The following is a 14,803-nucleotide window of genomic DNA, read 5'->3' as shown; positions in this document are numbered from 1 at the left end:
AACCCTTTAGTTGTGCCATCCCTTGTTTCAGTCTATATCTTCAAAACAAGCAAATATTAAGTACCTAATATGTGTGAGGCACTGTTAGGTTATTACAAGAGTCTGTTCATTCAAATGAAGGGAAAAAATAATCACCTTATTTTTGCTTTTTGTTTTTTTTGGCTAGGCAATGGGGTTAAGTGACTTGACCAGGGAAAAAATATTCAAAACAAGTGGTCAAAAGAAAACTTATAAGGAAGCAGATAAAAGATGGACAGCTCTTGACACGTGTAGTATTTATCATATATGTTTTCTTGAAATGAAAATTTATCGTTACATATTTTGAATCCTCTCCTATGTTCTGTTATGCACATGACATGCTTTTTTTTCCTTTTTTTACTTTGTAATTAAGTATCAATATTTAAGTTTAATGATTTTTTTTCTTTTTCTTTTCTCTATTTTATATTTGTGTTCTGGTGTTTGAGTCTAAAATACAATTCAATTAAAAAAAACAAAACAAATAGAGATTCTTTCATTGTCCACCCAATCTGGTTTTCCTCATCTGATAAAATAAATTTAACATAAGGGTTATGGAAGTATACTGAAGATAACTTTTATCATTTTAAGATGTATAAGGTACTTTAGGGTCTTTCACTGCCTCAGTCATCACCACTCTGACCATTAGAGTTCTCAATGAAGAATGCCAGAGAATACAGCTTTTTAACAGAATACTACTTGGATTTTTTTTTAAAAAAAGTTCTAGTAGGGGCAGCTAGGTGGTGCAATGGATGAAGCACCAGGCTTGGAGTCAGGAAGTTGAGATCAATTTGAGTTCCAATCCAGTCTCTGACACTTACTAGCTGTGTGACCCTGGGCAAGTCACTTAAACTTGTTTGTCTCAGTTTACTGATAAGTAAAATAAGCTGGAGAAGGAAATTACAAACCATTCCAGTATCTTTGCCAAGAAAACCCCAAGTGGGGTCATGAAGAGTTGGACACAATGGGAACAACTGAACAAATCAGACTTTTCCCTTAGACAAATTTTCCTAATTATTTCCAATTACTGAGGTTTTTTAAAATCTAAAGGGGTAATTCCTATATCAAACATGTACAATAAATTCATCATCTTTAAGTAGTAACGGTATATTATGAAGAAACAGACATTCAAATGGAGAAATCATAAGGTGATCATGCAAACATTTTCCCCTCCAAATGGAGGCATGATATTTATTTCCTGAGAGTATAGTGCTATTATACTATTGGACAAGATTATTCCAAAAGTTTAATTATTGCCAAAATTTTAATTATTTGACTAAGAATACCAGCTGCCCCCCATACTCAAAGCACTCTTCAGAAAAATAACATGCTCAAAATTAAGTTCTCTGAAAAACCATGAAATTCTTCTACAATTCCCTGTTTATTGGCTATTCTTCTCAAGCTCAATCTAGTTTTCTCATGTCATGATATAGTTTAAACACAATTTTAAAAAATGAAAGACTCAGTCAACACCAGCAGATAATAAAAAACTTTGCTTTTTTCAATTAAGCACTGGGTCAAGGATAGGGAAAGCCTAAGATCTTTTTATTAAGAATCAAAGAAAAAGTCATATATAACAAAAAAGTCCAAGCACTACATAATGTAAATAGTGCAGAAATATTTACAAATTTTGGTGAGTACAAAGAATATGAAAAAACACGATTTTAATTTTTGACATAATGCAGAACCAATATTCTATTTATTCATCAAGTTTGTCCTATTCTTGAGTCTCATATTGACTACGAGTTTTCTCTTTAAGGTTAATAAAATCCTAGTTTAGTTCATCTGCCAGCCCTCATGGAGGATGGAATATCATGAATAGTTTTGTACCATAAAACAATGAAGGAAATGGAGGGTCCTGAAAACAAGATAAGAAGTCATTTATCCTGACTGTCAAGTCCCACGTTGGGACTCCATCACTTTAGTACCTGATTTAAGTAAGCAGAAATTGCACTTAAGGAGAAGTTTGGAAAAATCATCTCTGATCAAATCCTTACAGAAAAATTCTGTGCTGGAGGTGACACAATTTTAAAGTCTCTCAGAGAATGAATCTCAAGATATTGCAAAAAGTAAGATTCCCCAAAAATGGTTAAGATCACGTACTAAATAGCAAAAACAGATGACTGAAAAGACATTAGCAACTATAGACGCATTAGCTTACTTTCACATTTCTATAAACTTTTGTGATAATGCTCTATATATACATCAAAGATATGACTGAGGAAGAGATAAAAAGAGAAGAGATAGGTTTTCATAATTTTCTGCTACAATTTCCATAAAAAAATTGATAATGCAAGATTTTACCATTTTTGTTTGTTGATTATAAAAGTATTTGATAGAACAAGGCAAAATGCAAACTTAGGGATTCTCAATATCTCCCACACATGTTAATGCACACAAAATGCACTGATACATACTGTCATAGACAATGGATATGATGACAAAGAATTTTGTTTAAAGATCCTCTGAGTATAAACACAGAGTGAGATAAATGCTCTCAAAAATATTTATTATTGGGGCAGCTAGGTGGTGATAGAGCTCCAGCTGACAAAAAGCGAAAAAAAAAAAAATTTTTACCATTGTCATGAAGAGTATCTTGCTTTAAATGGTGAGTTTTCCAAGATCTTTTTTTCCAAATGGCATTATATTTATTGAACTGATACAATGAACACTACAGGATCTCCTTCATAAGACCTAGAGTCATTTAAAAGTATTTAGTCTAGCAATCCACAAAGCAAAAATGAAGTAAATGAACACTAACTGAATCAAGCAATGATTAGTGCCAAGTATGTGCCAAATCAGTGCCAAATATCTAGCCACTGTGCTAGATGTTGGGGATAGAAAGACAAAAATGAACCAGTGGTGCCTGTACCCAAGGAGCTAACGTTCTATCAAAAAAAAAAATAGTTCATACATGAAAAACTGTACACTGATTAAATATAAAATAAACAAAAGGCAATTCTGGCAGGGAGAGCACTAGGAATGGGGGGTGGGGAGAGGATCAGGAAAGGTATAAAGAGTGATGTTTGAACTGAGTCTTGAAGGAATTAAGGGGACACATATTGCTTTAATTATAAGGTAGGATGGATAGCCTATGCCTTCATCAATACCTATATCTGGACAGTTACTATAACTTGACAATGCCCTAAGCTAAGAATTGAATAGGAGATCAGGCTGATTCTCATTTGGGAACTAGGGAAAGCTTTAAATTTCCCCAAGCTATTTACTCCCTTTTGTGAGTAAATAAATAAATAAATCTATTCTTCGTAGCACTGTTACATAATTCCAATCATGGACCACTACACTCTTGGAGGACTCAAAATTGCAAGGGAAACAAAGGCAACAGAAAGACTGAATGGAAGGTAAAGTACATGTGAAATAGTAAAAAAAAAAATACTGAGGATCTATATGACTGGAACAATGTATCCTTATTTGGTCTCTGTCACCATTGTTGGTTTTTCAATTACCATATTTGGCTATTATTTATAGCACTGAAATTTATTTGTGTGTGTAGTGTCTTGATTCTGCTTATATTTTTTTAGAATGGTAACAGAACGGTAACTAACAGTAACTTAAACAAGCAGTAGTTTGGGAGTGAAGAGAGAGGGGGGTTCTGTTTCTGGTTCTGCTTCTAAATGCCTATATAGCCTTAGGGGAGTCACTTCACCCTCTGGACATGAATTTTCTCATTCATAAAAGGAAACAGGCCAGATGGTTGCACTAATGATCTCCGAGGGCCCTTCTGGCTTTGGATTTTGGTGAGAGAGAAAGAGAAAAAGAGAGAGAGAGAGAGAGAGAGAGAGTGAAAGAACAATTGTGTAGCTTTTGTTTTCATAAACTTCAGGTTTTACATTTTAAGAAAATTTAACAGATAAATGGCAACTTTCACATGAAGTTCTACATTTAGCACTCACCCTTAATGTATGATGTTCTTGTGCTAATAATGCTGTTATTTCATCTTGTAATGTTATAACTTCTAAAAACTGTCCCCATAGTGCCATTAGAAGTGAGCAAAGCTGTGCAAGATTCATATTTATGAGTTCTGCCAGTTCATCAGGATTTTCCATTTTCTGAAATTGGAGGGAAAAAAAAAACACTTTTCTAAGACCCATTAAATATATAAGCATAAATTCTTTATAAAATGCTAGGTACTCAAAATAAGAAAAAGGCTGAGAACAAGGTTTTTATATCTTGTTTTCATATAATACGGCAACTACTTTTGCTTTTTACTACTTGTTTCATTAATAAAATACTAATTCTAGTAGTTTTAAATATTATCTCAAGCAAAACTTTATTAAAGTTACATCATTTCAAATTATAACAACTCAACTGATGTAAAAAAATAACCTGAAAATCTTCTAAATGAGATTCCATAAAATATGGAACTCTAAAAATACAGTCAACAAAATGTGGAAAATTTTACACATAATACACTAATGTGATTAAACAAAATAAACAAAATTTGAGAGATATTGTTATAAATACAGACTTTAAAAAACAGTTATAGCTATACGAGATACTTAAATAAATGTTTATGATTTCATTGAAGGTACTGGGTTATTTTGTAAATTACTGTTTGAGGACTTACTCCTATGATTCTATAACTCTAAAATTTTGGTTTGCCTATAGTATTCTGGAATGGTCTGCATAAAGATGTGACAAGTCTCCTCAAGATCAAGGAAAGATTGTGATAACTACTTTTTACAGCTGTCAGGGAGGGGGTTTTCTGTTTAGACACAAGTTAGACTAGATTACTTCTAAAGTCTGCTCCAGTTCTTTGTGAGATTCCGTAATTTTTCTAAACTCTAATTATTCTAAACATTTATGCCTAATGGTGACAATAAATTATTCTACATATTTAAATATTCATGGAAACATCACAAAAGTTAAACTACTACTAACCTACTGTGAAAGGCAGAGTCCACTAAAAGAGGCAATCACTTAGCTGGTGAACTGCTAAATAAAATAAGAGTCTCTTAGAATAATAAAATAAATTTAGTTCCAAATATTCAATTTTTTTTCATGGAAGTAGTTTTATTCATAAGAGCAGGTATTTAAAAATAATTAGAGCACAAGTGGTCTGCACAGGTGAAAACTTTTTCTTTCTATTCCTTTCCATTACCTTACAAAAGGCTGTTGGTAGCTTCAGTCTCCTGAATATCAGCACTGCAGGAGACCAGGCACAGACATGCAAAAATCCAGTAATACTCTAGTAAATACCTTCATAAAAACAGTCACTGAGGCAGGGAAATACCATAAGCCACAATTAAATTTGGCCTCTCACTTGTTTTTAGTTTTGAAAAGGACATTTGTTTTTAAATTTTAATACCTGACAACGGTACAAGGCATATCTTATGCAAAATTTTCAAAATGTTTTAAGAAATAATGTCTTCAATTCAATTTCATGATAGAAAATGCTGTCCACATCCAGAAAAAGACCTACAGAATCTGAATGCAGATCGAAGCATATTATTTGTTCTCTGTCTCTTTTTTTAATGTTTGTTTCTTCCTTCTTGTGGTTTCCTCCATTGGTTCTAATTCTTCCTTACAACATGACTAATACGAAAACAGGTTTAATATGAATGTATATGTTGACCCTATATCAATTTACATGCCGTCTTGGGGTGGGGGTAGGGAAGAGATGGAGAGAAAATTTAGAACACAAAATCTTACGGAAATGATGTTGAAAACTAAAAATAAATAAATTTTATTATAAAAAAGAAAAAAGAAATAATGTCTTGACGATAGGTAAAAAATAAGCTGTATTAGCTAAGCTTTCCCCTAAAATGACATTTAACTTAATGATCTTTCTAGAAAAGTGTTCTTAGTTCTCCTAATACTTAGCAGAGCCTGAACATAGTGCTTAATAAATGCTTTGTTGACTAAGCTCAAAGAAAACTTAACAGTACATCTAATTCAACTCTCTTATTTTTAAAGAGGAAAACTGATTGAATAAATCAAATAAATCATGCCATTTCATTTCAAATAAATGATAAAACATGGCATCCTGATACCTTAATGAGGTGAAAACCAATTAATCATAGGCTTTAGATTAATGAAATGAATGAAAAAGTCCTTAATCAACTCGAGTGACTTTGACAGGAAGAATGTTCAGAATCTAAAAGAGATTTCAACAGGTTAAGAGGCAAGAGGATACCAATTAAATCCTTTGATTAAAGGAAGACTTTTGTAAACTTTAGAAATTTTGAAAATTTCTCATTTACCCCTCTCCATCCCAGCAGTGTCTCCAGAACTGGATGATAGTGTCTGCATTGGGAGCCAAAGACCAGATGAAGCCTCAAGGCTCTATAAATGGCCCAGCAGAAAAGTTACACATCTTGAGGATTCCAAGCAAAAGGACTTTCAGGAGTTGTAAGTTACTCCTTTGCCACATGAGTTCTCTGAGCCTAATCTCACTTTCCCCTAAATTTTGTTCTGGTGGGAGAGTTTGTCCAACTCTTGGGGATATGTTTTATAGCAACTATACTAACTATACCATCACAGTAAAGTATCCCTTTCTAAAAGCTAGTAAGTCTGGATGACTAACTGATAATTTTGAGAACACAGCAGAAAGAGGCCCTGATCCAAAAGCCTTAGAGAAGGACCCCCAATTCCTCAGGGACACCACCCTTAAGCCCTGAGAAGAGCTGTAGCTAACTACTCTTGCTAAATTTGGGGAACCTAACTTATGAATGTAATTAGGAGTTGCGATAAGTACCCTCAGAATTAGTATGTGCTACATAAATATGGAACATGACACTCAATCAGTCAATAAGCATTTATTAAGTGTTTACTGTGTGCCAGGTACTCTGCTAAGGTCTGGAGATACAAAGAAAGGTAAACACACAGTCCCAGTCTTCAAGGAGCTCACATTCTAATTAATTTAAGTAACTGGTTCAAGGTAAAAAAAGATTTTGTTGATCTGGAACTAAAAGCCAGGTCTCTTGACTTTTAATTTTCATGTAACATTGTATAACATCCAATTTCAATTATTAACTGTACATAGGTACAAGAGAATCCCTTTGTAATATGGTCTAAGCATACAGGGCTAAAGATGAAAACCAATCCATGTCAGAATAGCCTTGTACTGTAGAAAGTTACTCTTTTGAGTATATATAATTAAAATAATGATATATCTGAAATCATGTGATAGTGGTATTCTATTATACTTATAAGATACCTTATAAGCTCTTAGTAGGAAAAGGTTCTATTTTGTTTGTAAATGTCATTTGTATTAGTTTATGAAACTTATGGTCTTAAGAGAACTACCTGGAGGTTAAGTGACTTGCCCAGAGTCACACAAACAGTATGTGTCAGACTTGGACTCAGGTCTTCCTGGCTTTAAGGCCACCTCTCTATTCACTACACCAAGATGACTAAGCAGAATTTAAATACCCCAAATTCTAAGTTAAAAAAAAAAAGCAATCCACCATTGTATTATATTATAATAATAATTACATAAGAATAATAAAATGATACATATATATGCTACCTTCTAGCATGTCTTTCCCAAGGATGAAGAAAAAGTGTTTAAATATAACAATTAACTTGAATCTTATAACAAAACTAAACAAGTTGACCTACAGACTAAATTTACTTTAGAATTTCAAGTAGGGTTCTCAATGGTAAACTTAATTTCAAATGATCAAGTTCTCAATGAAAGAACTATGTAGGTAGTAAAGGTGTTTTAGGCAAGAATCACTCTAAAAATATCCAGTCTAAAGTCCAGCAGATCTTTTTATGCTCCCCTTCTTCATTCTTTCACTTTCCCTCCAAAATAAATTAACATCTCCAAAGTAAGGAGAGAGGCAAACCAAAAATACAACAAAAAACAGAGATACAAAGATGGTAGCCAACTTTTGGATGTGAATACCATTTGTTTCAAGTGTGGAATAAGGGAGAGAAGGCAGTAGGAAAGAAAAGGAAAATTGGTTAACTTTCCAGCATCTTCCAAGTCAAGTCTCTTACACTACTTTCAAGCATTATTATGAGAATTCATATTCAACACAGCCAGTCATAATCTAATTTACACATGAAAACACAAAGAAACACCCCAAAGTCAAATATACATATATATATGACTTCTGCATTATCTGTACCACTACTCCCCTTCCATTAGTAAATATAATAATAAACTGCACGAGGATTTTAAATATTGAAAGTATTTAGTTTCTTACTGTGAAAACAAACCAAAACAAAACAAAGCTTCCAGCTACAGCAACAAGAAAAATAATGGGCTTAGTATGCAACAAAATTGTTAATACAGAAAATGAACATATATTTTCTTTCTAAATAATGACAATTAATAACAGCAACTACAGGTAGTCAAATGATATTTATCCATGAAAAATAATTATAAAAATCAACCCATGAAGTCTTAGAGAAAAGTTATCTTAAATTACCTGAATAAAAAAGAAAATCTTTACCTCTCAAAATATATTTCAATACTGCAACTACATATTAAAGTAAAACCAAAACTTTTAGATGTCAGAAATTTTATTTCACAGTAAGATAAAATATTTTCTGACCAATTCAAGATTTTATTTCAATAAGATAAACCATCTTTGCATTTTAGAAAAAAAGCAAGTTTTCTGGAAAGTTCAATTTAAATTTTGAATCAAATGTAGTTTGAATAGGTGACATAAACCATTCAAATAATTCAATGATTCTTAAGAGAAGTCCAAAATACCTTTACTTCTTCACATAATTCGGTAAGGCGATCTTCTACATCTATTTTTTCTGGAAAAAAAAAATTAAAGTATAGACAGATGAAATCTTTTAGTGTTAAAATTTAGTATTATTCTGCAAATAATATAACTAAATTATCTTCTTATTTAAGCAAACGTAAGAAATTCCTAGGCAATATTTGAATAGTTAAGTAAATGCAGAGGTAATTTACCATTTTCATAGGAACATTAACTATGTCAGTTCACTAAATAACTATTTTCTAAATTATTGCTCTGGAATAACAAGATAATAGTAATTTTTAAAAAGGTAATAATGCCATAAAAATATCTATAATACTCATGTAGGGACTAGCTCAACTTCAATAAAAGGTTACCATTCTCTGTTATGCATATGATTATATATAACACACATCTTGAAATATTTTAGTGAATTGAATCATGCTTAAAATGTACTTGGGATACTGTATTATTTAGGGAAAACCTGACAAATTCTTTAAAATTAAGTATTTTCTAATTTCATGTTTTGTCAATTATATGTATTTTTACATCAAGAATTCTTGAAGGAGGCATATCTCTAGCATATTCCAGATTTATATGATACACATTATAAACACCTGAATGAAGGCAGAATGAATTAAAGTACTTCCAATATGAACTTAATGGAATACTTTAAAATGAAGAAAAATAATGAAATAAATTTAAAAATTTCTTCATTTTTTTCCTTTCAAGAGTTCAACTTGCATAATACAAAGTGACTTTGTTTTTAATTGACTTCATACCTGCAAAACTAAAACAATATATTTAGCTTCTGTGAAAGATGAAAAAAAAAAGCCAAATTACAAACCTAGTATTTTATAAACTTAACATTTAAGAGAAAACTTTGTGGTCATCTAGTCTAACCTCCCCACCACTGCTGGTTTGTTTACTCATTTTCAACAATGGGAAATTTCTTACCCTTTAAAGTAGTCTAAAATGTTTATTCCTTCATTAAAATAACTACTAATATACTGATTTTAGAAAATGTTATGGATTGTTGTGAATACAACTAAATTAATACATTCAAGAGACAAGGTTTTCATTGGTAGTTGTAGATCATGAGTATTTGTATAATCTTTAAATACAAAAAATTGCTTTATGGATTTTGTAATTAATCCAATACATTATTCTATTTGACAGCCTTACTAGTTAAGTGATATTTTTTTTGGGGGGGGGATTAAGTGACTTGCCACACAGCTAGTAAGTGTCAAGTGTTTGGTCTGAGGCCAAATTTGAACTCAGGTCCTCCTGACTTCAGGGCTAGTGCTCTATCCACTGTGCCACCTAGCTGCTCCCACTAGTTAAGTGATATTAAGACATGGAAGCCTGACATTTTTTGTTTTCAAAGTTTAAACAATTTCCCACCACCCAAAAAATGAAGTTAAAAGGTATTCATAAAGTTTGTGAATTTTACTGTTTCTCATTACTCTCTATATAATATGGGTCATTTTCTATATTGAAAATGACTAACAGATACAATGCTTAAGTACACAGAGCAGTTCTGATATTTAAATTCAGGTCTTTAAAAAATGAATTCACTGATTTTTAATACAAAAGTCTCTATTTAAACTCAATGAAAGTTGTTTTAAATCAGTGGTATCAAACTCAAATAAAAAAGAGGACCACTAAACCATGCAGTAGGATGCATATTGACTTGGAAAACTAAATGTTAATATTATCTATTGTTTTATTGTATTTTTATTTATTTTCTTAAATAATTTTAATATGGTCCAAGGACACATTTAGGAGTGTTGTGGGCCCTAGCTCACTTTGCATGTTTTGACACTTCTGTTTGAAATTATTGCTTCGGTTAAGAAACTGTTAATGAAGGTATGTTTTAAATTATCTTGTCTTTGTACTTCACTGTTTTTAATTCAGTAAATATATCTTTTAATTGTTATTTTAAGCCTAAAATCAAACCTGTCTGAAAAAGAAAAACTTTTAATATATGGGTACAAGCATAAATATATTATGGGCCCATAATATAAACTGAAAAACTACCAATTCTAAATTAATAGATCAAAGCCTTATTTTAAGATTTCATGAAAGGAAATTAACTGGGTGCAATGTCATTGAATATGAACACACATTTATTTTGACAATGGAGACACTAGTAAGTATCATTATGGCCAGATTTCTACAATGTAAAAAACATATTTATAGCTGTGTAGAATAAATATATCTATAATATGTTTATAGATATTTTCATGAGATGAAACTGTCATAAAAATGATGTTAAAAGAAAAAAAACTGATAGAACTTCAGGTTTTGTTCTTATTCCTTCCTCCCTGCCTTATATCCTGAAACCTTGTTAACTTTTAGTTGCTTCACTGAAATGAGGTCAATTTAAACATATCTGAGCTAACTTTTGGCAGGGGAAACATGTGAAAAGGTCTAATTTGTCCTTTAATTTAAATTTTTACTTATTCATTTTTAATGAATAGATTAATAGCAGTTAAATATTTTTAAAGGGAAAAAGTTTATTGAACTCTAAGACATTTTCAATTTTGTATTACAGAAATTACCTGTTTGATACAAAACTCAACATAATTTGGTAAGTTGATATAAAGAATATTTCACACAGATGTTAAATAAAATATAATTACCATTACTTGCTTACTGAACTGAATTATATGTCTTTGAAATATAAAATTAGAACTCTGTTATTTTGACTTAGAGTAATTTTTATTTCTTATATAACATAGAATTATTGAGAAGTTACTCTTGAATTGGAGTAATATTACATTAAAATATAACTCAAACTCAAGTTAATTTAGCTAGTCTTCTGATTTACTTCTGTCATGCACATTAGATTTTTTCCATTTAAGATTTTTATCACTGAGTCTACTCAAAGTTAAGAACTATTGAGAAAAATTAAGTTTAGTTCCATTTTGGTAGTACAGATATTATCTAAAATAAGCTTTTTAAAAACCCTGTAGTCACCACATGGTAGCTCTGTTCTTGAACACGACTCGTGCCTGTGACCCAGAGAGAAGCACTTAAAGAACTCTAAAAAGGGTATTAAAGGCTCCTTAAGGATAGCCTTTTTACATTTACCGTTTCATAGTTTAAAATAAGAAATTTTGTTAATTCTGCCCTTTGGATATTGGATTCAAATTGAGAAAGTCACCATTAATGATCAAAGAATTTCTGCTTCATAAAACAACCAAAATCTGTAACTACTAATGGTGGGAACATATTACACTGGCATATAAACTTACTGTTAATAATTGAAAACAAGAATTTCTATATCACTAAAGATTCTATGAGGTTACTTATCCTGCATTAAAAACATACCTAGATTTGTGTCTTTCTGGTTTCGTGGACATTTTCTTCCGAGAAGGCGCTCGTAAAGGACGTGCATGCTGGCCTTGGCTAGTTATAAGGATTGCACACATGACTAGTTACTATACTCCTTTTTCAATGTAATTTATTAGAATTTGGCTATAAGTTAGTAATAAATGTTATCACTGGTTTTCTAGTGTAGTTAGATTAGAACAGTAAAGCAGAGTCCATTGATTGGTAAGTTGATAAGCATATTAAATAATACTTAAAACGTGTACATTAAGGATGACGTTGAACTCTAAGGCTTGTTACTTATTTCAATTTAAATCTCTTTAAAATTTAAGTGACATATGATCAAAATAACTCAATTTTGTTTATATGTAACTATATCCATTTTCAAATGAACAAGTATTTATTAATGAACACCTATTAGTAGGCACTGTGCTAGGTGCTGATGATACAGACAAAAAAATTAAAAACAATTTTTTGTCCTCAAGGAACTTAAAAATTTTTAAAGTGGTAGGGGCCTTAGTCTAATCTCATTCATTCACTTGACAGATGAGGAAACTGAGACCTAAAGAAATTACATGATTTACTAAAAAAGAAATTAATAATAGTGGGGACTAGAATTTAGGTTTCTAGACTACCTAGTCCAATGTTTTCACTTAATTATCACTTTTAAATTAGATGTCAATAAGAAAAATATATCATCATTGTAGGTGAAAGTAAAAATGCAAAAAGAGAAAAGAAATAAAGGCATTATTCTAAATATCAGGAACATTCCCAGTTTTTTACCCCTCTCAAAAAGCTCTGGAACATTTTCCAAACCTTATTTGAAATTCAGCTTTTGAAATACAGAAGAATTTGAAAATTCATGCTAAGGGGAAAAGCAAATACAAGTGTACAAGAGATAAAAGTAAATTCAATATTCTATAAATAAAAAGCAACTTTACATCTATTTTAAAATTTGTCATCTTCATAGGATAATGGAAATATAGTTATATAAATTTTATTTTGCAAAAGAAAGACTTATTTAAGTTTATGGGTTAATTACTTTTATCTTAAACAGTAAGATTTTTTAGAAGTCTATTTAAAAGATGCATGCAAAAGAGACTAACAAGTCACAAGAAAAAAAGGGGTACGTCAATAAATAATAAAGAAAGATTTAAGAAAAACAAAGTATTACCAACAAATATTTACTGAACATAAAACATTAAAATGTCCTTGGAAAATAAAAAGTAAACTTTACACTATAAATTATGAATTAGTACCTATGCCTAGTCAAATGATTTTTTAAAATTATCTTTTACCATACAAAGAATGAGTTCTATTTTTGCTCATTTAATATTTTATGATAAATTATTTAAAATGTATAATTACAAAGAAACTTTTGATTAATCTCTGGGCCTGTGTTCTGAGTTGAAATAGAAAGTGTTAATAGATTAACTGTGTTATTTCCAGTCTCACTTTACCAATTTAAAAAAATAAAAGGAAAAAAATCCCTCCTATATATATCTATATTTTCACTAAGAGGAAACAGTTATCAAGTATAAATTAAGAAAAAAACTTATTCCATAAAATGAGAACTGGAGAGATTGACGTTTTTTCTATTTGAAATACATTTTTGTCTCTGAGAAAGACAACCTATTCTATTATGACTACTACATGACTCAACTTTTATAAATTAGCTGTTGTTGGCAAATGTATTTTCTCTGAGTTAAACTGTAAATAATTTTTTCTCTTAAATATCTATTGTGTTAAATATGCAATTATATTAGTACATTGAATAAATTAAAATACAATTTTGTTTTAAAATTTTTATCACAAATATTGTTTCAACACAAAAAAAGACAAGGTGATTATAATCTACATCTTTGAAGAATACAGACACTCTACAATAGTGTTCTACGTGTAGGGTTCATCCAAAGAAATACATTCAGATGTTTTAAGTAGAAGGCAAAATAAGAAAGCAGTTTGTCCATTTAATAGATGGCCTGAAGGATAATAATCCTTTCACATTATTTTTTTTTATTCTGAGGGATAATATGTATCCAAGAAGAAATGTTTATTAACATATACACATGGGGTGCACGTGTACATTAAGTATTCAACCTTCTGAAACAGTCAATACAAAAACAAAAACAATTTGGCTGATTTTTTCCCCAGGGAACTGATGATTCTTTTATGGTATAGATAACTGAATTGACTATAACATTATAAAGGCAAAGGCAGGCACAGTTATTGCCATCTCCGTAGTTATCTTCACAGTAACAGTGAACCAAACAGTTAGACTACAGAGAGTTCAATGATTCAGTAAGAATACATTAAAAATATTTTTGGTTTATCTATCAAAACCAACCAAGCAAACAAATAAAAAACCCAAAACAGGCAACTGGAAAAACAGACTACTTATCTTTTTTTTTAAATTAAATTTTATTTTCAGTATTCTTTCTTTTCTACTTAAATTTCAATATAATTTCAAATGAAGTATTTTCCCATCTGTGAGATATCTAGAATGACACCTACTATTTCACAAAGAGCATTAAAAATTATTAAAAGATTAAGGTGCTCAAAAGAATAGGTAGAAAATATGACAGAATTAAGTTAACAGTAATCAAAATAGAAGCAACTGGATTTCTTCAAAAGGATAGAGAATTAACATAATTAAAATCTTAAAAATGATCTAATTCACTAAAATTATATGAAAATGAAAAATCAAACATAAAATCAAAATTTTAACATTGTCAACCCCAATAACATATGTGTGTATATTATGTATT

The 14,803-nt window shown here is 30.5% G+C and overlaps 1 protein-coding gene across 6 annotated transcripts in view; it reads right to left on the bottom strand.

The window, feature by feature from the left end:
• FAM135A (family with sequence similarity 135 member A) overlaps positions 1–14,803 on the bottom strand; it is a 118,190-nt gene that overhangs the window by 46,258 nt on the left and 57,129 nt on the right. For 4 of the 6 annotated variants that reach the window (XM_027852932.1, XM_027852930.1, XM_027852933.1 and 1 more), the window contains 3 exons: positions 12,036–12,113; positions 8,705–8,754; positions 3,930–4,085 (listed from right to left, as the gene is read on the bottom strand). In XM_027852932.1, coding sequence (XP_027708733.1) covers positions 3,930–4,085; positions 8,705–8,754; positions 12,036–12,113 — 284 coding nt within the window. The remainder of the gene's footprint in view (positions 1–3,929; positions 4,086–8,704; positions 8,755–12,035; positions 12,114–14,803) is intronic. The other 2 variants (XM_027852931.1, XM_027852934.1) reach the window with 1 other exon arrangement.

This window comes from Vombatus ursinus, unplaced genomic scaffold (genome assembly GCF_900497805.2).
Source record: "Vombatus ursinus unplaced genomic scaffold, bare-nosed wombat genome assembly UNPS02009835.1, whole genome shotgun sequence".
Taxonomy (NCBI): Eukaryota; Metazoa; Chordata; class Mammalia; order Diprotodontia; family Vombatidae; genus Vombatus; species Vombatus ursinus.
The sequence above is the reverse complement of the archived record's forward strand: the minus strand, read 5'-3'. Positions and strand labels throughout refer to the sequence as shown.